Source organism: Neofelis nebulosa, chromosome 6, assembly GCF_028018385.1.
Source record: "Neofelis nebulosa isolate mNeoNeb1 chromosome 6, mNeoNeb1.pri, whole genome shotgun sequence".
In the NCBI taxonomy this organism is placed as follows: domain Eukaryota; kingdom Metazoa; phylum Chordata; class Mammalia; order Carnivora; family Felidae; genus Neofelis; species Neofelis nebulosa.
In genome coordinates, this window is record NC_080787.1 from 34,297,633 (window position 1) to 34,319,821 (window position 22,189).

The window sequence follows — 22,189 nt, forward strand, 5'->3', positions numbered from 1 at the left end:
TTGGATCTTAGGAGAATGGAGAGCTGTGACCATGTCTGGGGGCCCCAAATTCAGTTCAGAGAAGCCCATGCTCGGGGCTGGCTGGGCTTGCTCAGCTGACATCTCAAAAACATGCTTGGGGGTTTCCAGGGTCAGCAGTGGGGAACTCTGAACAGACACCAGCATAGCTCATGGAGGCCCTTCTCTGCCCGGGAGGACCCCTTGGTCCCCAAGGGGAGGCACAAAGGGCACCATGGCTCAGCCTCCAGCTAAGGGACCTCCTGCACCCCACTCACCCATCACCCGAGAGAGGTGACCCCCCTCCCTGGCTGACCCCACTCTGGGGCTTCCACCGTCCACTCACCCGTCACCCCAAAGGCAGAGACGGGGCCCATGCGCTGGCCACCGTGGAAGCCATACAGGTTCATCTTGTACTTGTGGTCTGGCTCCAGGCCTGAGATGGTGACCTGGTCCTCATTCCCTGGAACCCTCACCGCCTTGGGCTGCCCATCCCCATTCTTGTACTGGACCAGGAAGTGGTCAAACTGGCCCTCGGGGACAGTCCAGGAGAGGTGCAGGGAGTCAGGGGTGGCGTCTGTCACTGCCAGCTGCCCCAGCCGTGGCTTGATGGGAGGCTTGGGAGTCATGGTGGGTGAGTCTGTTGGCGCTGGCATTTCTTGGTCCTTTCCTGGGGCTGGATCAGGAGATAAAGAGACTGTGTGGAAATACCTTGTGGGTTCCCTTCTCATAAAAGATATTGGATTTCTCCCAGGCACACCAAGGCCCTGTAGCCTAGATGCTATCTCCCCAGAGTTAAGACATCATTTCCCTGGTTTGAATGTTCAGTAACCAACAGACAGAGCATACTCTTGTGGTGACACCATGGTGGTAGGCTGGGACTGCCATGATACTCAACACGTGCATGCATTGAACCCTTGGGAGCTGCAGAGCAAATCTGTGCATAGGGACAGAACTAAGGCTTTATAATACCACCAAGCATAGCAGATAAGTCACATCAGAAGGTACATCTACTCAGGTTTGGAAATTCTACTTTGTGAGTATTTTCCTTTAATACCTCCTTTGATTTAGAAGGCTTCTGAGCATTTTAATTTTTTTTAACATTTATTCATTTTTGAGAGAAAGAGAGAGAGACAGAGCATGAGTGGGGGAGGGGCAGAGAGAGAGAGGGAGACACAGAATCCGAAGCAGGCTCCAGGCTCTGAGCTGTCAGCACAGAGCCTGACACGGGGCTTGAACCCATGGACCGAGAGATCATGACCTCAGCTGAAGCCGGATGCTTAATTGACTGAGCCACCCAGGTGCCCCTACTGAGCATTTTTAGAGATGAATTTAGATTTCACAGTTGAGGCCAAAGAGATGAGACCACATGTGATCATCTTTGCAGTTGGGTTGTTTTGGACCTTGTATTAGCTCTCTCAGTAATTTATGGTACAGATGACCCATCACGCCTTCAGATTTTTCGTCTTTTCTGTTCTGCATAGGGTTTCATTCTTCCTCTTTTTTTTAATTTTTTTTTAAATGTTTATTTATTTTTGAGAGAGAGAGAGAGACAGAGACAGAGACAGAGCACGAGCAGGGGAGGAGCAGAGAGAGAGGGAGACACAGAATCTGAAACAGGCTCCAGGCTCTGAGCTATCAGCACAGAGCCCGACGCAGGGCTCGAACTCAAAAACTATGAGATCATGACCTGAGCCAAAGCTGGACGCTCAACCGACTGAGCCACCCAGGTGCCCCTTCATTCTTCCTTAATCGTTGAATTGCAAAAGCATCTTGTTTCCTATCTGTTCTGTTTGGAAACTGGGTCTTAAGCATTGAAGGGTAATAGCTCCAAAGGACCTTAACAAAAGCAATGCACAGCCCTGTTAGTGAGTAATGAAGGAAGCGAAGTGCCTTGTGAAGTTGCACATTTGACTAATACTCACCATTGAAGTAATAGCATCCATGCTGGCAGGATTCTCATAATTATGAGAGTTCATTCTAAGAATTTTCAGAGACTAATTTTCTTCCTCTTCTTTCATTACAGATGAAGAAAAGGAGGCACTGAGACATTCAGTGACTCTCTTGGGATCACACAGCTCAAATAGGCTGAGGCTTCAAACCCAGGTCTGCCTGAGTCTATGTTATTTCCCTGATGTCTTGCCTCTTCAAGGACCAAAAAGCCTGTACGTAGGGGCGCCTGGCTGGCTCAGTCAGTAGAGTGAGCAGCTTGTGATCGTGGGGCTGTGAGTTTGAGTCACATGTTGAGTATAGAGTTCACTTAAAAAAAAAAAAAAAGCCTGTGTGTAAAGGCTGAGATGTTTGGGTAACACCAAAGACTTGGAGTAGAGACACTAGCAGAACCACTCTCAGGAGCTTGGGAGGCTCGGTCTCAGGGACAGTGGGACAAAAATACCTGAATACTAACAGTGAAAGAGAAACTGAGTCCAGCTAGGGCAGGGCCCAGTGTCCTGTTGCACACTCACCAGTTAAGCCGATAGTGGAGACGGGGCCCACACGCTGGCCACCATGGAAGCCATACAGGTTCATCTTGTACTTGTGGTCTGGCTCCAGGCCTGAGATGGTGACCTGGTCCTCATTCCCTGGCACCCTCACTGCCTTGGGCTGCCCATCCCCGTTCTTGTACTGGACCAGGAAGTGGTCAAACTGGCCCTCGGGGACAGTCCAGGAGAGGTGCAGGGAGTCGGGGGTGGCATCCGTCACTGCTAGCTCTCCCAAGTGTGGCTTCAGAAGGGTGTTGGCAGGGGGCTCCCCTTCAGGATCTGGGAATAGATGCAAACAGAAGCTTTCCTATTGCTAGAAGAAGTAGTTGAGGCCCCGGCTCTCCTGGATTCAGACCAGAAGGTGGGCCAGCTCTGTAAGCCTAACTTGAGACCCATTTCTGCTTATCATCAAACTTCTTGTGGTCTCCTTATGGTCTGTCAAACTTGGTAGGCAGCCTCTTAGCTCAGGGCCTTTGTAGTGACTATCCCCTTTGCATGAATGTTCTGACCTCAGATGCTTGCGTGGTTCATGTCCACACTTCCTTTAACTCTTTGTTCAAATGTCACCTCTTCAGGGACAATCCTGATCACCCTATATAAAATTCCAATTCTCCCAATTGCAATGTATCCTCCCATTTTTGGACCTGATCCCAGCAACAAATTGCAAAACAACACTTATGAGACAATCAGGAAACTAACACTACCTACATACATAATGATATTAACGAATGTTCATTTTTAAAGAAAAAATAATAGTGTGGCTATTTTTAGTCTTTAAGCATTTTTTTAAATTTTAGTCTTAAAAAAAATTTTTAATGTTTATTTATTTTTGAGAGAGAGAGATAGAGCATGAGCAGGGGAGGGGCAGAGAGAGAGGGAAACACAGAATCCAAAGCAGGCTCCAGGCTCTGAGATGTCAGCATAGAGCCTGACACGGGGCTCAAACCCACAGACTGCGAGATCATGAGCTGAGCCGAGGTTGGAGGCTCAACCAACTGAACCACCCAGGTGCCTCTATTTTTAGTCTTTTTGAAAAGAGTAATACACTTAAATATGAAGCAATGAAGTATAGAGTGTCTGGGATGAGCTTACAACAGTATATCCATACACTGGAATACTATTTAGACAAAAGGAATGATGTACACCTACAGGTTACAACATGGAACCTCAAAAACACGTTCAGTGAAAGAGGCCGGACACAGAAGAACACATATTGGGTGATACCACGTGTCTATGTTCAGAAAAGGCAAATCTACAGAGATAGAAAGTAAATTAATGGTGGCCTGGATCTGCACATCTGCACACCAGTTTTCTTCATGGGCCGATGGAAAGTTCTAAAATTAGATAGGGCTGATGGTTGCACAACTCTGTAAATATACTAGAAATCATGAAACTGTATACTTAAAACTGGCGAATTTTATGGCATGTAAATTATATCTCAATTAAGCTGTTAATAAAGAACATATTCTGGTGGGAGGAGGGCAGAAAGAGAGTGGGATGAGCCAGGCTGGCCAGGAGGTAACATTAGGATGGCAAAGGACACATAGGATTTCGTTTGCTATTTTTTTCTCTTTTGTGTGTAAATTCAAGTCGTGTATAGTAAATATTTGCTGAATGAATTAGTATTTCATGGAATTTGTTTCAACCACACACGCAAAAAAGATCTTTCCAGTGTATCCAGGCAAAGCAGAAAGCCACAAATGGGTCAAGGTATCACTGCCTCAAAGGCTTCCACTCCAGACACCACATCACACTTTCCTGAGATGTTACTAGACAAAGGGTGGGTTACGTGGGGTTTGAGGATCCTGGCTCTCCAGTGTAGGACACCCCGGAGCTCTACCAATGTAACCTTACCCCACGCAACCCAGGAGGCTCTTTAACCCTCACTCACCAGTCACGCCCACAGTGGACACAGGGCCCCAGCGCTGCCCCCTGTGCAGGCCATACAAGTGCATCTTGTACTTGCGCCCCGGCTCCAGGCCCCCGACGGTGACCTCACTCTCCTCACCCCCGACACGCACCACCTGGGGCCGCCCGTCCCTGTCCTTGTACTGGACAGTGAAGGAGTCGAAGTGGCCCTGGGGGACGGTCCACGAGAGGCTCAGCGAGTCTGGGGACGATCCTGTCACTGTCAGCTCCCCCAGCAGGGGCTCCTCGGGGGACTCTGGGGCCTCCGTGCTGGGCTCTGTGGGGCTGGGGGTCTCCTCCACCTCAGTAGAGGTTGGGGTCTCTTCCTCTGCAGCTGAAAAGGAGACACACAGAAAGGATGAGGCAGGATCCCCAGGATATGTCCTTGGATCTTAGGAGAATGGAGAGCTGTGACCATGTCTGGGGGCCCCAAATTCAGTTCAGAGAAGCCCATGCTCGGGGCTGGCTGGGCTTGCTCAGCTGACATCTCAAAAACATGCTTGGGGGTTTCCAGGGTCAGCAGTGGGGAACTCTGAACAGACACCAGCATAGCTCATGGAGGCCCTTCTCTGCCCAGGAGGACCCCTTGGTCCCCAAGGGGAGGCACAAAGGGCACCATGGCTCAGCCTCCAGCTAAGGGACCTCCTGCACCCCACTCACCCATCACCCGAGAGAGGTGACCCCCCTCCCTGGCTGACCCCACCCTGGGGCTTCCACCGTCCACTCACCCGTCACCCCAAAGGCAGAGATGGGGCCCGTGCGCTGGCCACCGTGGAAGCCATACAGGTTCATCTTGTACTTGTGGTCTGGCTCCAGGCCTGAGATGGTGACCTGGTCCTCATTCCCTGGCACCCTCACCGCCTTGGGCTGCCCATCCCCGTTCTTGTACTGGACCAGGAAGTGGTCAAACTGGCCCTCGGGGACAGTCCAGGAGAGGTGCAGGGAGTCGGGGGTGGCGTCTGTCACTGCCAGCTGCCCCAGCCGTGGCTTCGTGGGAGGCTCAAGGGCCATGGTGGACGGGGCTTGGGTGGTCATGGCTTCATATTCTGGAGCTGCACAGAGACACACAGGGACAGGTGAGGACAGGCAGGCAGGTCAGACTATAAGCAGGTGTATTACAAACATAAGATAATGAGGAACACAGCATCGCTGGCCACAGTGGCTCTAACTCATCTACTCTTCCCAGTCCCTCAATGTTGGCCTTCTCTGCCCCTTACCCTCATCTCGCCCTGCCCTCACCCACCCCTACCCACACCCCGCCACCTCTCCCAGTTTTTCCTGCACCCACCTCCCTTGCACACTGTGCCCTGGGCCTCCCTCCACTGGGGTCTCCTTGGCACCTCACTCCCTTTAGCTCATGTTGAGTGCTCCCAAACAGCTCAGAACCCCCTTCCTCAACTGGAAGCCTGGAATCTTCCTGGATCTGTTCCTGTCCCCAGCTGCCATGAGACTCAACAGTGTGCAACTCACTCTCAAGTTCCTCCTGGGTCTCCTCACTCCCCACACCTGCAGCCCCACCAGCCTGGCTTGCCTCACCTGCACTCCCCTAACACCGTTGCCTCTCACCTGAATCTCCACGTCCCTACTGGGCTCCCTGCCTCCCTGTCCCACCCGTTCCTCACAGGGGGCCAGGATGAGCCTTTCAGTGCACATTTGATGGTGTCAGCCTTAGCTTAACTATGCAACAACACTCTCTATCCCCGGGAGAAATCCCTGGCTTCTGAGCTGTCCCTACAGCCCACCCCTACTCAAGACTCTCTCCCCAACTCAGAAGATCTCACACAAAACCCTCTTGGTCTCTCTCATGGGCCACTAGTTTCCAGTCCTTGGCACCAGTTGTGACGTGGATCTGACTCCAACACTGTCACCAAGCTAACTTCTGCCCAACTTCGGTTCTCAGCTGTCCCGTGGACACCCGCAGGCAGGCTGGCTTAGGCATGCTCCCCAGTCTGGCCTGGCCCTGGGGCTTCCTGTCATACAAATATCCCCTGTTACCTGACTGCTGGTTCACAGCCTGTCTCCCTGTGCTTGGGAGCCCCATCACCATAAGAACTTGTCTCTCTGCCATGATCAGGCTTACCCCAGGGAACTCCCACAGTGCTTGGCTCAGGGCATCCAGTCTTGTTGGCCCTTGGGAATCCTAAGTCTGGTAATACCCCAACCATGGGGCCCAGAGGTGCTTCCATCAGCATGCTGCATCCTGAACACCCTCTGTCTCCCCCTCCCCCCAGCCGCCAGTGAACTACAGAGAAGCTGAGCCTCTGGGAGAAATCAGGGATGCAAGTACAATTCTGTCCAAAAAATTCTAGGAAAGCATCCAATTGCTTTGTTGTGAGTGAGGAGTTTTGCTACTCAAAGTGTGGTCCTGCGACCAGCAGCATCCTCATCACATTAGAATGAGAATCTCTGGCCCCAGCCCAAACCTGCGCCATCTGAGCGTGCCCTTTACCAAGATCCTCGGGCCAAGATCTGATGTGCAGAAGAAGATGTGTTGTGTCGAGTATTTGTTTTCATGCAGGTGGTAATAATGGGAAAGTGTTGTAGGGCCTTCTTCCCCACCAGCCCAGCTCTCACCCTCACTCACCAGTCACGCCCACAGTGGACACGGGGCCCCAGCGCTGCCCCCTGTGCAGGCCATACAGGTGCATCTTGTACTTGCGCCCCGGCTCCAGGCCCCCGACGGTGACCTCACTCTCCTCACCCCCGACACGCACCACCTGGGGCCGCCCGTCCCTGTCCTTGTACTGGACAGTGAAGGAGTCAAAGTGGCCCTGGGGGACGGTCCATGAGAGGCTCAGCGAGTCTGGGGACGATCCTGTCACTGTCAGCTCCCCCAGCAGGGGCTCCTCGGGGGACTCTGAGGCCTCCGTGCTAGGCTCTGTGGGGCTGGGGGTCTCCTCCACCTCAGTAGAGGTTGGGGTCTCTTCCTCTGCAGCTGAAAAGGAGACACACAGAAAGGATGAGGCAGGATCCCCAAGAGATGTCCTTGGATCTTAGGAGAATGGAGAGCTGTGACCATGTCTGGGGGCCCCAAATTCAGTTCAGAGAAGCCCATGCTCGGGGCTGGCTGGGCTTGCTCAGCTGACATCTCAAAAACATGCAGGAGAGTCTCCAGGATCAGCTGTGGGGAACCCTAGAGAGCCACCAGCACAGCTCATGGAGGCCCTTCTCTGCCCAGGAGGACCCCTTGGTCCCCAAGGGGAGGCACAAAGGGCACCATGGCTCAGCCTCCAGCTAAGGAACTTCCTGCACCCCACTCACCCATTGCCCGAGAGAGATGACCCCCCTCCCTGGCTGACCCCACCCTGGGGCTTCCACCGTCCACTCACCCGTCACCCCAAAGGCAGAGACGGGGCCCATGCGCTGGCCACCATGGAAGCCATACAGGTTCATCTTGTACTTGTGGTCTGGCTCCAGGCCTGAGATGGTGACCTGGTCCTCATTCCCTGGCACCCTCACCGCCTTGGGCTGCCCATCCCCGTTCTTGTACTGGACCAGGAAGTGGTCAAACTGGCCCTCGGGGACAGTCCAGGAGAGGTGCAGGGAGTCGGGGGTGGCATCTGTCACTGCCAGCTGCCCCAGCTGTGGCTTGATGGGAGGTTCTGAAGGTTCATCCTCCTCTTCCCTTGGGACTGAACAGAGACAGGAGAGAGAGAGACAGAGAAGGGGGGGTGCAGGATGACCATGGGGACACTGCTCTCCACTGTGCTCTCACAGCCATTTGGAAGGTAGCAGAGCTCTCCTTGCTCACCTGTGAGGGCCTCAATGTGGGCAGGACCCACATGCTGCTGGCCATGGAAACCATACAGGGTCACCAGGTATCTGTGGTCAGATTCCAGGCCAGTAAGGATGATGTCATTCCGGTCACCATCTACTTTGACTACTTGGAGTTGCCCATCTTTGTCTGTGTACTGGACCTCAAAGGAGTCAAAATCTCCCTCCATCACTGTCCAGGAGAGATGCAAGGTGTCTGGCGTGGCTTCCTCCACAGTCACCTCCCCTAGGCGGGGCTCAGGCCCTGGAGGACCTAGGGCCTCGGTTTCGATATCTTCTCTGGAGGCTGGTTCAGAGAGACAGGGAGAGATGGGTGACCGGTCTGTCATTGCAAGACTCTCCAAGAAGAGAGAACGAGGGAAAGAGTGAAGGACGTGATGGCAAGAGTTCAGCAATAAAAAGGACCAACTATGATACAGGGGGATGAATTTCCAAGAGATTGGAAACCAAGCACAAAATATGTATTGCACATTCTGTTAAAAGAGATGCTTACAAAGGCAAAACTGTAAGGAGAGAAAACAGTTAGTGGCTGCCAGAGGCTGGGTTCGGGAAAACTGATTGCAAAGGGGCATGGGGAAATGGGTTTCTTGGGTCAATGGAAATGTTTTATATCTCAGTTGTTGCAATGGTTTCATGACTTAGACATTTACCAACACTCATTGTTCACACAGAATTGTATGTAAATTATGCCTCGATAAACCTCATCCCTTCCCCTAAAAGAAGGGAAATGGGAAGCTCAGAAATCCCCTGGCTGGGTCAGGCCAGGCGAGCTGAAGCCAGAAGGAGGGACGGCATACTCTGGCCACAGCCTCACTCACCAGTCATGGCGATGGCAGAGATGGGACCCACACGTTTGCCCTGGTGCAGTCCGTACAGCAGGAGCTTATACCTGCGGTTTGGGTCCAGGCCCGGGATGCGAACCTCCCTGAGGCTGCCCTCCACAGGCACCACCTGCGGCTGCCCATCTCTGTCCTTGTACTGGACCACAAAGGAGTCAAACTGGCCCTCAGGGACTGTCCACGAGAGGCTCACAGAGTCTGGGGTCACGCTGGTCACCTGTAGCTCCTCCCCAAGATGGGGCTTTAGGGGATGCTTTGCTTTAGCATCATCCACAGCACTCCGGATCTCTGAGATGGAGACAGAAAGGAAAGAGCTGCATGTTTCTGGTGGCCTGGGTGAACTCAAAGGGCAGGACTGAGAGGTCTGTAGACAGGGCTTTGCCACAGCTGAGTCCTATAGGGCCAGTGCTATGGGATTGTGCAAGGAGAATAACAACTGTGATGGCAGCCACCACAAGTGGCCACCTGCTTCCCTGGCCTGGCAGGTTGCTGATGCCTTCCCTGGGGGAGTCCCAGGAGCAGAGCCTGGCCCTGCAGGGCATGTTCTCACCTGTGGTGCCTTCGGCAGTGAGGGGGCCATGGCGCCTCTTGCCCAGGAGCCCATAAAGGAGGAATCTGTACTTGCGGCCAGTGTCCAGAGGGGTGATGGTGACTGAGCGCTCATAGCCCTCCACAGGCACCACTTGGGGGCCGTCCCTGTCCTTGAACTGGACAACAAAGGAGTCAAAGTGGCCCTCGGGGACTGTCCAGGAGAGGCGCAGTGAGTCTAGGGTGGGATCTGTCACCCACAGCTCCCCAAGGCGGGGCGGGGCCCCAAGGCTGGCGTCACCTTGGGCAGCTAAAAGAGAGGAAAGATTCTTATGTTTATTTTTTTCCAGGATGACTCTTTGACTACTTCCCGCTAGAGCTGGAAAAACCCAGGACTGCCCAAATGATCAGTGCTTCCCCAAAATATTTCCATCACCCTCCCATCTCTGCTACCGTCCCCAACTGGCTCATGCCTCCCTCCACTTAGCCAGTGTGACATCTCTGGGAAAAAAGAATCCCTAGCTTCCTGCTTATCTTATTCCTCCAACTTTCCAGACTCTTCCCGCCTACTAAAGACTATTTTCCTAGTAGGGTGCATCTTGGTTTACTTATTTTCTTTTACCAAGAAGTCTACCCTTTATGATTTGACTGGCCCCTGGGGAAATTCTGAGGGTCCTGGGGACATCAGAGGGGGCACAGGATCCCCAATGAGTGCAGATAGCAGGTGGGAAAGCAGGATGTTATGATGGAGGTGGCCCTCACAGGACCTGGGAAAGTAGTGGGGGCTGCCAACTTGGGGTCAGGGGAGGAGAAGGGGAGCTCACATGGAGAAAGGATCTGGTGTCTGTCCCAAAGCCATCCTGAGGCCTGAGAAGGAGCTGGCCCACTGCCTTCTTGGCCAGAGAGGACGCTGACAGCATTGTTATTGCTAGAGTTTTCTGGCATCAGGGAGCCCCCAGGGGCAGGGGAGGGCCTGGACTGAAACCCAGGAAAGGGGCACAGCTGGGCTGGAATTGACTGAGACTGGCTGGGCAGCCAGCCCTGGGCTCCTCTGGTTCCCAGTTTCTGAGGCTCCAGGAAGAGGCCACAGGAGGGAAAGGGTCCTCTGGGGGCTGCAGATAGGGGATGCAACGAGCATAAGCCAGTAGCGTAAGAAAACTGGGTGATGGCAAAACTCTCAGGAGGTGACAGCTGCACAAGGTTGATGGCGGCAAGACCCAGGCAGGCAGAAAGGGCTCCTGGCTCCCTTCACCCCTCCCCAGCACCCCCAGTCTGTCCCACTTTCCAGGAAGTGTTCTGAAGGGGCTTCCCCCATTCAACAGAAGTGGAAATTATGAAAAGAGAGAAAAAAATCAACCAGCAGAGCAGACCCAGGAACTGGGCTCGTTTTCCTTGAACTGGGGCAGGCAGTGTGGCTTTTCTTTTCTTTTCTTTTTTAAGTATTTATTTATTATTTTGAGAGAGAGACAGAGCGTGAGGAGGGGAGAAGCAGAGAGAGAGGGAGACACAGAATCTGAAGCAGGCTGCAGGCTCTGAGCTGTCAGTCAGCACTGAGCCCGATATGGGGCTCGAACTCACAGACTTCGAGATCATGACCTGAGCCAAAGTCAGACTCTCAACCAACTGAGCCACCCAGGGGTCCCACTGTGGCTTTTCAAATGAATCAAAAGAGATGGACAGAGGGCAGACCAGCAGAAGGAAAGAGATAAGGCAGTGTGAAAAATGGTGGGAAGGCCGCTGGGGGGCTGGAGGGCTCTCACCTGTCTTTGCCTCCACAGAGACTGGGCTGCGTCTTTTCCCATCCTGAATCCCAAAGAGCAGGAACTTATATTTCCTACTGGGCTCCAGGCCAGGGATGGTGACCTCCCGCTGGTCTGCGGCCACAGGCACCACCTGGGGCTGCCCATCCCTGTCTTTGTACTGGACCACAAAGGAGTCGAATTCACCCTCAGGGACCGTCCACGAGAGGCTCACAGAGTCCTGGGTCAGGTCTGTCACTGTCAGCTCCCCGAGGCGTGGCTCCTGGGGGGACTCTGTGGTTGGGGCTGGAGGGAGGGGAGCTAGGATCCAGGAAAACAAAGAACATGGCTGAGGTCTTGGGCAGGAGAACTTCCCCCTTGAACTTCTGGCCTCCCAGGGCCTCAAGGGATCCTTAAACTATGATCCATATTTTCCCTGACCTGTAACTGAAATGTAGCATTTCCTTCAATGATGAATATAGGTGACAAACCACTGAGGTACCAGCAGTACCTGTGACTTTGTTCTATTAGGAATCAACAGATGTTTTCCCATCACCTTAGAATTACTACAGAAATTTCAAAATACCATTTACTCTCATGACCAACTACTTCTAAACATGGGTATGTTATTATACAATCCTCTAACTCTTATTATTTAATGAATAAAGAAGTTCTTGTATTACTAAATCATAAATTTGAATTTAAAATATTTTGATAATTGAATATCAATATAATTGGCTTCCTCTGTAATCCTATGCCTTTATTTTATAGATTTTAAAACACTGCTCTGAGGGGTGCCTGGGTGGCTCAGTCAGTTGAGCGTCTGACTTCAGCTCAGGTCATGACCTTGAGATTACGGGTTCGAGCCTCATGTCAGGCTCTCCGCTGTCTACATGGAGCCTGCTTTGGATCGTCTGTCCCCCCTCTCTCTCTGCCCCACGCCCCACTCACTCTCTCTGTCTCTCTCAAATAAACTTAAAAAAATAAACTTGGGGCGCCTGGGTGGCTTGGTCGGTTAAGCGTCCGACTTCGGCTCAGGTCATGATCTCACGGTCCGTGGGTTCGAGCCCCACGTCGGGCTCTGTGCTGACAGCTCAGAGCCTGGAGCCTGTTTCAGATTCTGTGTCTCCCTCTCTCTCTGCCCCTCCCCTGTTCATGCTCTGTCTCTCTCTGTCTCAAAAATAAACAAACGTTAAAAAAAATTTTTTTTTAATAAAAAAAAATAATAAACTTAATTTAAAAAAGATAATAAAACACTGCTCCGAGAGGGGTCCATGGGTTTCACCAGACACTGGCAGAAGAAACGGCGGCAACCTGTGCCCAGGAAGCTAAGAGCAAGGGCCACTTCTGGGAGGAAGGCAGGCTATAGCACCCAGGGTGCTAAGGGCCTCTGAGGAGAGATTCAAGGGATGCGTGCCATTTAAGCTCAACTAGAAAAAAAGGGCATCAGGGGAAGGTGGCGGCTGTGTCCAGGTCACAGCAGGGTTGTAAAGAGAAAGGAAGGAAACAGCTGTGGGCAATCAGGGGAGACAAACAGTCTGCAACTGGATTTAGATCAAATGGAAGCAAGACATTCCTGCCTGGGGAAAAGGGCAGAATGGAGCTGGGGACTGGGAGGGCAGGGAAGGTTCTAGCTGGGGAAGACGCCAAGGGGCCAGGGAACAGAGTAAGGTGCCTGTGACCTCAGGAAGGACCTGTGGAAGCCACTGAGGCAGGGTCTCAGAGAGGGTTGTGGGGTGGGGAGGATTCTGGGTAACCAGGGATGGGGACTGCCTCATCCCTGCTCACTCACCGGTCACAGCTACCACAGAGAGGGGGCCCACACGCTGGCCACCATGTAGCCCATAGAAGTTCATCTTGTATTTGCGTGCAGGCTCCAGGCCGGGGATGGTGACCTCACGCTGGTCTGAGGCCACAGGCACCACCTGGGGCTGCCCGTCCCTGTCCTTGTACTGGACCATGAAGGAGTCAAACTGGCCCTCTGGGACTGTCCATGCGAGGCCCACGGAGTTGGGGGTCACATCTGTCACTGTCAGCTCTCCCAGGTGTGGCTCCAGGGGGGGCTCCGTGGCTGGAGTCTCTTCCGGTTGTGGAGCTGATAGAGACGGTGGGAGACCGTTAGGAAAAGCCCCTCTTTCCCTTGTTAGTAGTTATGTCTGTTGTTTTTGTGGTGCCCACGAGGTGGTTCTGATTAAAACTACACTAATTTGGCAACATCTGTCCGGCCACAACCCCTCACTCAGTCCCTGCCAGGATCTGGGGCTGTGCTGGGGCTGGGGAGGGGTGTGCACCGTCACTGAGACCCTGGTAAAGTGGCTGAACTTCCCTTGTGCGTCAGTGCTCCAAGTCCCCTCTCCCGGGACCCGCAGACTCAGTGTTTGCCTGGCATCTTCGTTGGGTGCCTGGTCTGTGTCTCAAACTCATTAAGTCCAAAACCGGGCTCAGAGACTCCCCACCCGCCACACCTGCTCAGTCCACAGCCTCCCCACCTTGGCAAAGCCACAACTTCATTCTGGGCATTGTCCGAGTCCTCTCACACCCCACATCTAGCCTGTGAGGAAGTTCTGTTGTCCCCTTCAGCAGCTGATGCCCCCTCACTAACTCTGCCCCGCTGCCTCCATCCCCAAGCACCAAGTGCCACCGGCTCTTACTGGGCTACCAAGGTCTCCTAAATCACCTCCCTCCTCCACCCTCATCCTGCCTCCGATCAATGTTAGTCAGAGCCTGTTCCCAAAATGACTTCCATCTCACTCAGGGCAAAAGCCTCTGAGGTCCCAAGTGATTGATCATCTCTCACATATCCCCCTCCCCCATTCCAAACATTCCTGGCTCGCCCACAAATGGTCAGGGCACTTTCCCTCTGCCCTGGATCTTCTTCCCAAAGGCCCGCGTGCCTCGTCCTCTCCCTCCTTCCCTTAGAGAGGCCATTTCCTACCCCCTTTCTACCGATTCACCATCTCGCCTGCTGGACTTGGCTTTTCTCTCCAGGGCTAATCACTGTCACGTTCAGTAGCGCTGACAGATTTGTGCAGTTTGGTGTCTGTTTCCCTCTGCTAGAATGTGACCTCCATGGGCAGGGGCTTAGCCTTGCTCATGGCTGTGTCCCCAGCACCTGGCACACTGTGGGTGCTCCACAAATGCTTGTTAAATTACTGAGTGGTCTGCACGACTCTGCTGGGAAAGGCTGAGCTCAGAACCTGTTGGTCCCCACTGCCCCAGAATCAGCTGAGTGTGGGTGGCATTCCTCAATAGTGACCAAATCTGGAAGGTGGTCCCAAGAAGTAAAACAGTGGAGGAGGCTGCTGGGTGTGGTTTCCAAGAGCTGTTTTCTCTGGCGTCTGCAGGAGGATAAGACTAAGCTCCAGACAGATAAAACCTGCTTTAAAAATGGGTCGTTGGTGAGGCCTCAGAAAGAAATGATTCTGAGCGGGGAGGGCAGGGCTGAAGGCAGCTTAAGGTGGGTGGGAGTGGCTGCATCTACTCAGTACCAGGTATGAGAGCTGGTATTGTATTTCATGTTCCTTCTACCTCTGATAGGTCCTGTAGCATCCATTGCCTGCTCATTTGTGCCCTGTCTGTACTTCTTTCTGCAAGGAAGAGAAACTGTCCCTCACTGTCAAATAAGCCTTACTGTTGTGGCTTGGCTTACCTGGAAAAGGTAGAACTACAACTACCCATGGGCATGCCATTACCATGTTGCATTTGACGTAATCTTTTTCTAATTTAGAAATGTTTCTTTTCTTCCTTCCTTTCTTCCTTCCTTCTTTCTCTTTTCTTCCTTCCTTCCTCCTTCCCTCACTCCCTGTCTCTTTCTGTCCTTCCTTCCTTCTTTCCTTCCTTCCTTCCTTCCTCCCTCCCTTTCTCCCTCCCTTCCTCTTTCTTTCCTTTCTTTTTCTTTCTTCCTCCCTCCCTCCCTTTTTCTTTTTTCTTTCTTTTTTTTTCTTCCTTCCTTTCTTTCCTTCCTTCCTTCCTTCCTTTTCAGTAGGCCTCATGCCCAGCACAGAGCTCAATGCAGGGCTCAAATTCATGACCCTGAGATCAAGACCTGAGCTGAGATCAAGAGTCACACACTTAACTGACTGAGCCACCCAGAGGCCCCTAGAAATGTTTCTAATAGGCTATGTACATATTTTCTCCTGGCAGTGGTACAGCATGTGCTTTATGCCAGGCACAGCCCCTTGGTCAGCTCAGCAGGCTCCAGCTACCCATCACTTTTCCTACTCTGATAATGGAGCTAACTGAAGAACAAAAAGAAATTAGGAGTAGAAGGTTCTGTAAACTAAGCCAGCCAAGTCACTGTAAGGTTGGGCTTCGTGGGAGTACAGAAACCATGCTCTGAAAACTTGTTTTTCTGCTTTTAAGTGTTTAATCTTCCTCCTTATACTAAAAGTTGTTTGGAAAAAGGTGTGTCTGTTTCAGTGAGCAAAGGGAAAAGAGAGGCCCCTTCCTGTGACCGAGGTGGGCAAGTCAGCAGGAGAATAGCCAAGTCCCAGAGGTCTGCCTTGGTTCTGGTCCCCAGCTGCTGAGGCCCTGGAGGGATTCCCCAGGCTGCTTCCTCTGTGGTGCCCAGGTGGCCCCAACCTGGGCCCAAGGCAGGGAGTGGAACGGATGTCCCTCTTTGCTTCAAAGTCACTCACTGGATGAGTGGTAAAGAAAGTTTCCAGCTACTGATGGAGAGGCCCAATGCCTCATGCACATCCGACCACCTAAGCAGCTAAACCAGCCAAAGAGGACAGAGCAAACCCCAGACTCAGGATAATTATAATCATTTTTGTGGCAACACTGGCAGCATGTGTACTCTGTGCCTGCCCTTTCTTAGTGCTTCATGTCTGTTAACTCATTTAATCCTCACTACAATTCTGTGGGCGGCTGTTACTGTCCTCATTTTACACATGAGGAAACAGGCACAGAAAATTTAAAATTGTTAAAGGTCACAAAGCTGGTTATATCCCAGTCCCTGGCAAACTGCTCTTTTTAGGTCCTCCCTCGGTAAGGGGCAGGGTAGGAGGAGGTGGTGGGGGCAAGGGGTCATACTACCACTGCAGCAAGGGAGAGCAATGGCCACAGGAAGGCTGGGGGCCACTGGTGGGAGGAAAAGGAAGCAGGCCCCAGCTCTCACTCACCAGTCACGCCCACGGTGGACACGGGGCCCCAGCGCTGCCCCCTGTGCAGGCCATACAGGTGCATCTTGTACTTGCGCCCCGGCTCCAGGCCCCCGACGGTGACCTCACTCTCCTCACCCCCGACACGCACCACCTGGGGCCGCCCGTCCCTGTCCTTGTACTGGACAGTGAAGGAGTCGAAGTGGCCCTGGGGGACGGTCCACGAGAGGCTCAGCGAGTCTGGGGACGATCCTGTCACTGTCAGCTCCCCCAGCAGGGGCTCCTCGGGGGACTCTGGGGCCTCCGTGCTGGGCTCTGTGGGGCTGGGGGTCTCCTCCACAACCTCCTGGGGGGCTGAGAGAAGAGATGAGGATACAGACTTACAGCCTAACTTGCTTTGTTGGTGAATTATGACAATCAAGTATATCCAGCAAATAAAGTCCTCAAGCCATAGGCTTTGGGGTTCGGGTAGCATTTGTATCAGCCATTCAGTAACTCATTGGAGAGAGTTGAGACAGGCCCCTGAGCCCTGTAGATACTGCTGGCAGGAATTGTACTGGTGGATTCTGTGGGGGTGACCGCAGTCTGAGAAAAGAGCTGAGATGGGAAGAAAGGAAATTCTGAGGAACTTTCTCCCATGTCCTCTGACAGTGCTGAAATCGAGGGGGCAGTAAGGCGTCTTCACATTTGCCTTCTTCCCTTTCAGCTCCAGCACCTCCCTAGGGCTTTCCAGCTGCCCCACCCCACTTACCAAGACACCAGACAGAATCTACCTTGGCTAGGGCCTCCCTGGACAGTCCTGTCCCTCCTTCTACTTCAGACAAGAGTGGGAGAAAGATTTTTTTTTTTTTAATTTTTTTTTTTAACATTTATTTATTTTTGAGACAGAGAGAGACAGAGCATGAACGGGGGAGGGGCAGAGAGAGAGGGAGACACAGAATCCGAAATAGGCTCCAGGCTCTGAGCCGTCAGCACAGAGCCCGACGCGGGGCTTGAACCCACGGACAGTGAGATCATGACCTGAGCTGAAGTCGGATGCTTAGCCAACTGAGCCACCCAGGTGCCCCAGTGGGAGAAAGATTTGGGGTAGAAGGCTAGGGAGGGCCATGCTCTTCCCTAGCGGGGTCTAGAATCACAGCCCTGAGGGTACCTATCCACTGTCTGGCAACTAGGTCTCTGCTGAGGCTCCACGGAGATGGGAGACTGGCTTCTGTAACCCACTCCCTGGTCCACAGGGTACTACCCAGGGGACAGGAGATTGAAGAGGGAGGAGGCAACAATGGGGAAGTTAGGGAGATAAAGGAGACAAAAAAGGATACTGGGAAGGGAGAGAATCAGGGAGAAATAGCAGCTCATTCTTTTTTTTTTTTAATTTTTAAATGTTTATTTATTTTGAGAGAGAGAGAGAGAGCGGGGGAGGAGCAGAGAGAGAGAAGAAGACAGAATCTGAAGCAGGCTGCAAGCTCTGAGCTGTCAGCACAGAGCCCGACGCAGGGCTCGAACCCACAGACCATGAGATGATGACCCAAGCTGAAGTTGGATGTTTGACTGAGCCACCCAGGCACGCCCCTAGCAGCTCATTCTTAAAAGTTTCGATGTGCCAGGCACTGTTCTAAGTATGTATGTTTGTACGTTAACTGATTTAATTCTAATGACTCTGTGAAGCAGTAGTGACCGTTATTATCCTCATTTGACAGATGAGAAAGCTGAGGTACAGAGAGATTTAGTAATTTGTGCAAGGTCCATAGGGAATAAACTGTAGAGCTAGGATTAAAATCCAGGCAGTTGGATCCAGAGCCCATGCTCCCACCCATGATGCTACAAAACCACAGAAATGGTGCTGACCCAGGGCGGTGGGCGGGGGGGCTGGACAGGTGGGAGAATGAGGGGAAGTAGGGGGACTGAGAGGGAGCCCTTTGCCCTGCTCCCAGGTGGCTGGGAACCAGGGATGTGGGGGCCTGGGAAGAGGCCTTTTCATGCCAGAAACATGGGAAACAAGGGACTCTTGTCCCTTGGATCTGCCAGCTCTGAACAGGGCAAGCAATGGCGGGAAGGTGCAGGGAGCCCGCAACAGAAGCTCAGAAATGACAGCACCCCAAGCCAGGCCATGATAGGGGAAGCAACACAGTGGCTGAGGATATCTGTGGAGAGGACAGCCTGGGGCGGAGGGATGATTCCGGGCATTCGGAATGGGAAAAATGAGGCCGGTTCTTGGAGATGGAGAAGCACAGCTGAGGAGAAGGTCAGGGGCTGCTGGCTGGGTGAGAAGTCCTGGGATGTGGGGAAGTCCAGGGTAGAGGCTTGGCAGAACTGGAGCCCAGAAAGAGAAGGTGGAGAGAAGTACGAAGGAGTCCCGGGGCCAGGTCCTGCCCAGAGGACCGGAGGCTGGCAGTGGAGGGAGGCCTGTGTGGCCCTGACTCACCTGTGACAGCCACCACAGACACAGGCCCCACACGCTGCCTGCCATGAAGCCCATAGAGGTTCATCTTATACTTCCGGTGCGACTCCAGGCCAGGAATGGTGACCTCGTTCTCATCACCCCTGACGGGCACTGCCTGGGACTGCCCCTGCGCGTCCTTGTACTGGACCATGAAGGAGTCGAAGGAACCCTGGGTCACTGTCCAGGACAGGTGCAGGGAGTCTGGGGTCACACGAGTCACCATCAGTTCCCCCAGCAGGGGCCGCTCTGGGGACTCTGGGTGGAGGAGCTCCTCTCTCTTCTCTGAGGCTGTAAATAAGAGGATCCACTGAGGGCTATACTGGCAGCCCCAGATTGGTGTTTGGGGTTTGGAGGGGTTGTCATACCTGGCGGGTGGGTCACTAATCAATCAGCATGAGTGCTGAACTCCTGGGAAGTCTGGCAGAGCCAGGGTATGATACATCTTCTGGGCCTCGGGGAACAGCTGAATGGGATGGAAGGGACCCAGCAGTACAGGGGAGGCTGGCTATCCCTCAGCCTGGGAGTGGGGCCAGGATTCAGAGTCCGCCATCTCACTGGGAGGCCCCAGCTGGTTCCTGGCTGAGGGCAAGGGTGTGGAAGGCTGGGAGGGGTCATGGGGGAGCTTAGGTAGTTGCCCCTCACCTGTGGTGCCATCAGCTGTGAGGGGGCCGTGCCGCTTCTTGTTGGCAATCCCAAACAGAGTGAATCTGTACTTGTGGTCAGGGTCCAGGGAGGAGACAATGACCGAGCGCTCAGGCCCTTCCACGGGCACCAGCTGGGGCTGTCCGTTCCTGTCCCTGTATTGGACTACGAAGGAGTCAAACTGGCCCTCAGGGACAGTCCAAGAGAGGTGCAGTGAATCTGGGGTGGGATCTGTCACCCACAGCTTTCCCAGGCGGGGTGGAGTCACTGAGCTGGGATCACTCTGAGGCACTGAGAGGAAGGGTAGAGAAAAGGAGGAACACAGGTCAAAGGAGAAGGGAGATCCATCTCCCACATTGGGATGCTGGGTGAGGTTGTGCAGGCTGTTCCCTGCACAAAGGCGCATGGCTGAGGGAGGACCAAGAGACTAAAATTCAGCCAGCCTCTCCTTGCCAAGCTGTGTGCCCTGGCATGGGGCTACGCTCACCTAGAGAAGGGGTGCCTTCTTCTAAATGGCACAGAAGCACCTTATGGACTAGTGCAGCCCTGAATCTATCCGCAGCCTAGTGACGGACTTCAGAGAGAAGGGAGCCCAGCCATCCCTTTCTGTGTCTCCGTAGCCAGGGAAGCCTTCCAGGACAATCTCTACTGCTTCCAGGCTTAACTACTAGCCGCTCTCTCCTCCAAGAGAGGGAAGTGCGATCTTTGGAGTGTTTTACTATGGGAGAGTCTTCCACACCTGTGCTCTGGGCCCCACTTCCTCCTTTCTCACACCGCACCACCAACCCCTCACTCCCTGCCACTGTGCCCTCAGCATTGATAGGAGCTCCTCCTCTCAGTTGCTAGCTCTCTCCAGCTTCCACCCTCCCTCCTTGCTCTCTCTTCCTTGCTCAGATTCCAGAAAGAGACGTCTATACTGGTTGTAGCCATGTCCGCACCTCCATCACCCTCTCAATCCGGCTCCACCTTCCACTGGCAGCTCTCCCCGGGGTCAGTGGTGGCCTCGCCATTGCTAAGTCCTGCGGACGCTCTGTAGCCCTGAATCACTCTTATGGAATCTGACATGTCTGGCCACACCCTTAATTTTGGCATCCAGGACACCACTGTCTCTGGCCGTGCCCCTCTCCCCAGATCACCTCCTTGGGCTACCTTGCACGCTCCTCTTTCTCTGCTCAGGGCCTGAGTGCTGTCCATCTCCAGGGTTCCAGCCGCCCCGTCTCTTCTCCCCCTACAACCTCACTCTGGCTCCTGCCCATTGGCACTGAGGACACCCAAGCACCCTCTTCAGGCCTTCTCTCTGCCCTCCAGACCTGTGAGGGCAGCAGAGATAACCCCTCAGCCCACCACTTTCTGCTTGAGTGCCCTCTCCCTCTCAGTGCCTTGACTCTCCTCATCCATAAATGGGTATGTCTCATGGGGCTGCTGTAGGCAGTAAGTGTGATGACGCACTTAGAACATCTTAAACACATTTGACAGTTAAATGCTCACGCTGTGCTGTTCCTCACCTCTGCTGTCCCTTGCCTCAGGGAATGGAACTGTTTGATCTAGAACATGGGAGTTCCTGGGCCTCCTCATCATCCTTCACCTCCCACACCCAGCCTCACTGCCACCCTTCCAGCCAGGCCAGCATCATTTCCTGCTGGCTCTTAACTCACTTCTCCAGCTATTCTCTGCAGCAGCCTCAGTGTTATTTGTAAGATAAGCATGAAATCATGTCACTCCCACTTAAAACCCTTCAGAGGCCCCCTGGGGCCCTCAAATAAGTGCCAAGCTCCTCAGTCAGACACACAAGACCAGTCCCTTCAGCTCTCCAGGTACCCTGCTCTCCATCCAGAGGAAACAGATTGTACAGGGCCACACTCACTGCCACCTCATTCTCCATGGCTCCCTCTGTCTGCACTGCCCTCCTCAACCTCTCTGCCTGACCTGCCACTATTTTCCCTTCGGGATTCACCTCAGGCACCACTGCCTCCAGGAAGCCTTCCTGGAGTTCCCAAAGCACTGGGAAGACCTCCTTCAAGACTTTGCACGGGGGCAGAGATAGGAGTGTGTGTGAAGGCTCTCACTCACAGATCTTGGCTTCAGCCACCAGGGGGCCATGCCTCTTCTTGCCCAGGAGCCCATATAGCACAAATTTGTACTTGCGGCCAAGGTCCAGGTTGGTGATGAGGGCCGAGCGCTGGGACCCCTCCACAGGGACAACCTGGGGCCCGTCCCTGTCCTTGTACTGGATCACGAAGGAGTCGAACTCGCCCTCAGGGACCGTCCATTGCAGGAGCAGGGAGTTGGAGGCCATGCCAGTCACTGTCAGCTCACCCAGATGTGGCGGGGCCAAGGGCTTCCCAGGCTTTGGCCCATCCCTGTCTGGAATGTGGGGAACAAAAGTAAAGCAGTTGGATTCAACCCCTGCCTTGTCCCTGGTCTCCTTCCTTTTCCTCAGCCCATTAGGTCCCTCCTTCCTGGACAGCTCCCTCCCTCAAAGCTTCCATTTTCCTACCCTCAGCCCTCTGTGAGTAGCCAGCCATCTCTGTCTGGAATGAGAACTTTAGCCCTTCCCTTGTGCTAGCCTCCCTGCCCCTCACAAAGGTCCCAGTCTCTCTCCATACCAAGACCTTTGAGGGAGTTTCAGGTCCCCCCTGGTTCTTCCTGAGTCAAAACCTCCTCATTGCTGTTTTGGAGCAGCTGAAGACTCCTCCACCCATTTGGACTTTTCTCTCCCTCACCACCCTCTCTCCTA

The 22,189-nt window shown here is 53.4% G+C and overlaps 1 protein-coding gene across 9 annotated transcripts in view; it reads right to left on the reverse strand.

Moving 5' to 3' along the window:
* Window positions 1-22,189, reverse strand: part of TNXB (tenascin XB) — a 58,204-nt gene that overhangs the window by 13,665 nt on the left and 22,350 nt on the right. For 4 of the 9 annotated variants that reach the window (XM_058733397.1, XM_058733396.1, XM_058733392.1 and 1 more), the window contains 15 exons: window positions 21,523-21,816; window positions 19,453-19,743; window positions 18,793-19,098; window positions 16,392-16,724; window positions 13,061-13,363; window positions 11,290-11,589; window positions 9,552-9,839; window positions 8,981-9,289; window positions 8,140-8,448; window positions 7,718-8,020; window positions 6,973-7,323; window positions 5,117-5,440; window positions 4,372-4,722; window positions 2,463-2,759; window positions 344-694 (listed from right to left, as the gene is read on the reverse strand). In XM_058733397.1, the coding sequence (XP_058589380.1) occupies window positions 344-694; window positions 2,463-2,759; window positions 4,372-4,722; window positions 5,117-5,440; window positions 6,973-7,323; window positions 7,718-8,020; window positions 8,140-8,448; window positions 8,981-9,289; window positions 9,552-9,839; window positions 11,290-11,589; window positions 13,061-13,363; window positions 16,392-16,724; window positions 18,793-19,098; window positions 19,453-19,743; window positions 21,523-21,816 (4,710 nt within the window). The remainder of the gene's footprint in view (window positions 1-343; window positions 695-2,462; window positions 2,760-4,371; window positions 4,723-5,116; window positions 5,441-6,972; window positions 7,324-7,717; window positions 8,021-8,139; window positions 8,449-8,980; window positions 9,290-9,551; window positions 9,840-11,289; window positions 11,590-13,060; window positions 13,364-16,391; window positions 16,725-18,792; window positions 19,099-19,452; window positions 19,744-21,522; window positions 21,817-22,189) is intronic. The other 5 variants (XM_058733393.1, XM_058733394.1, XM_058733398.1 and 2 more) reach the window with 5 other exon arrangements.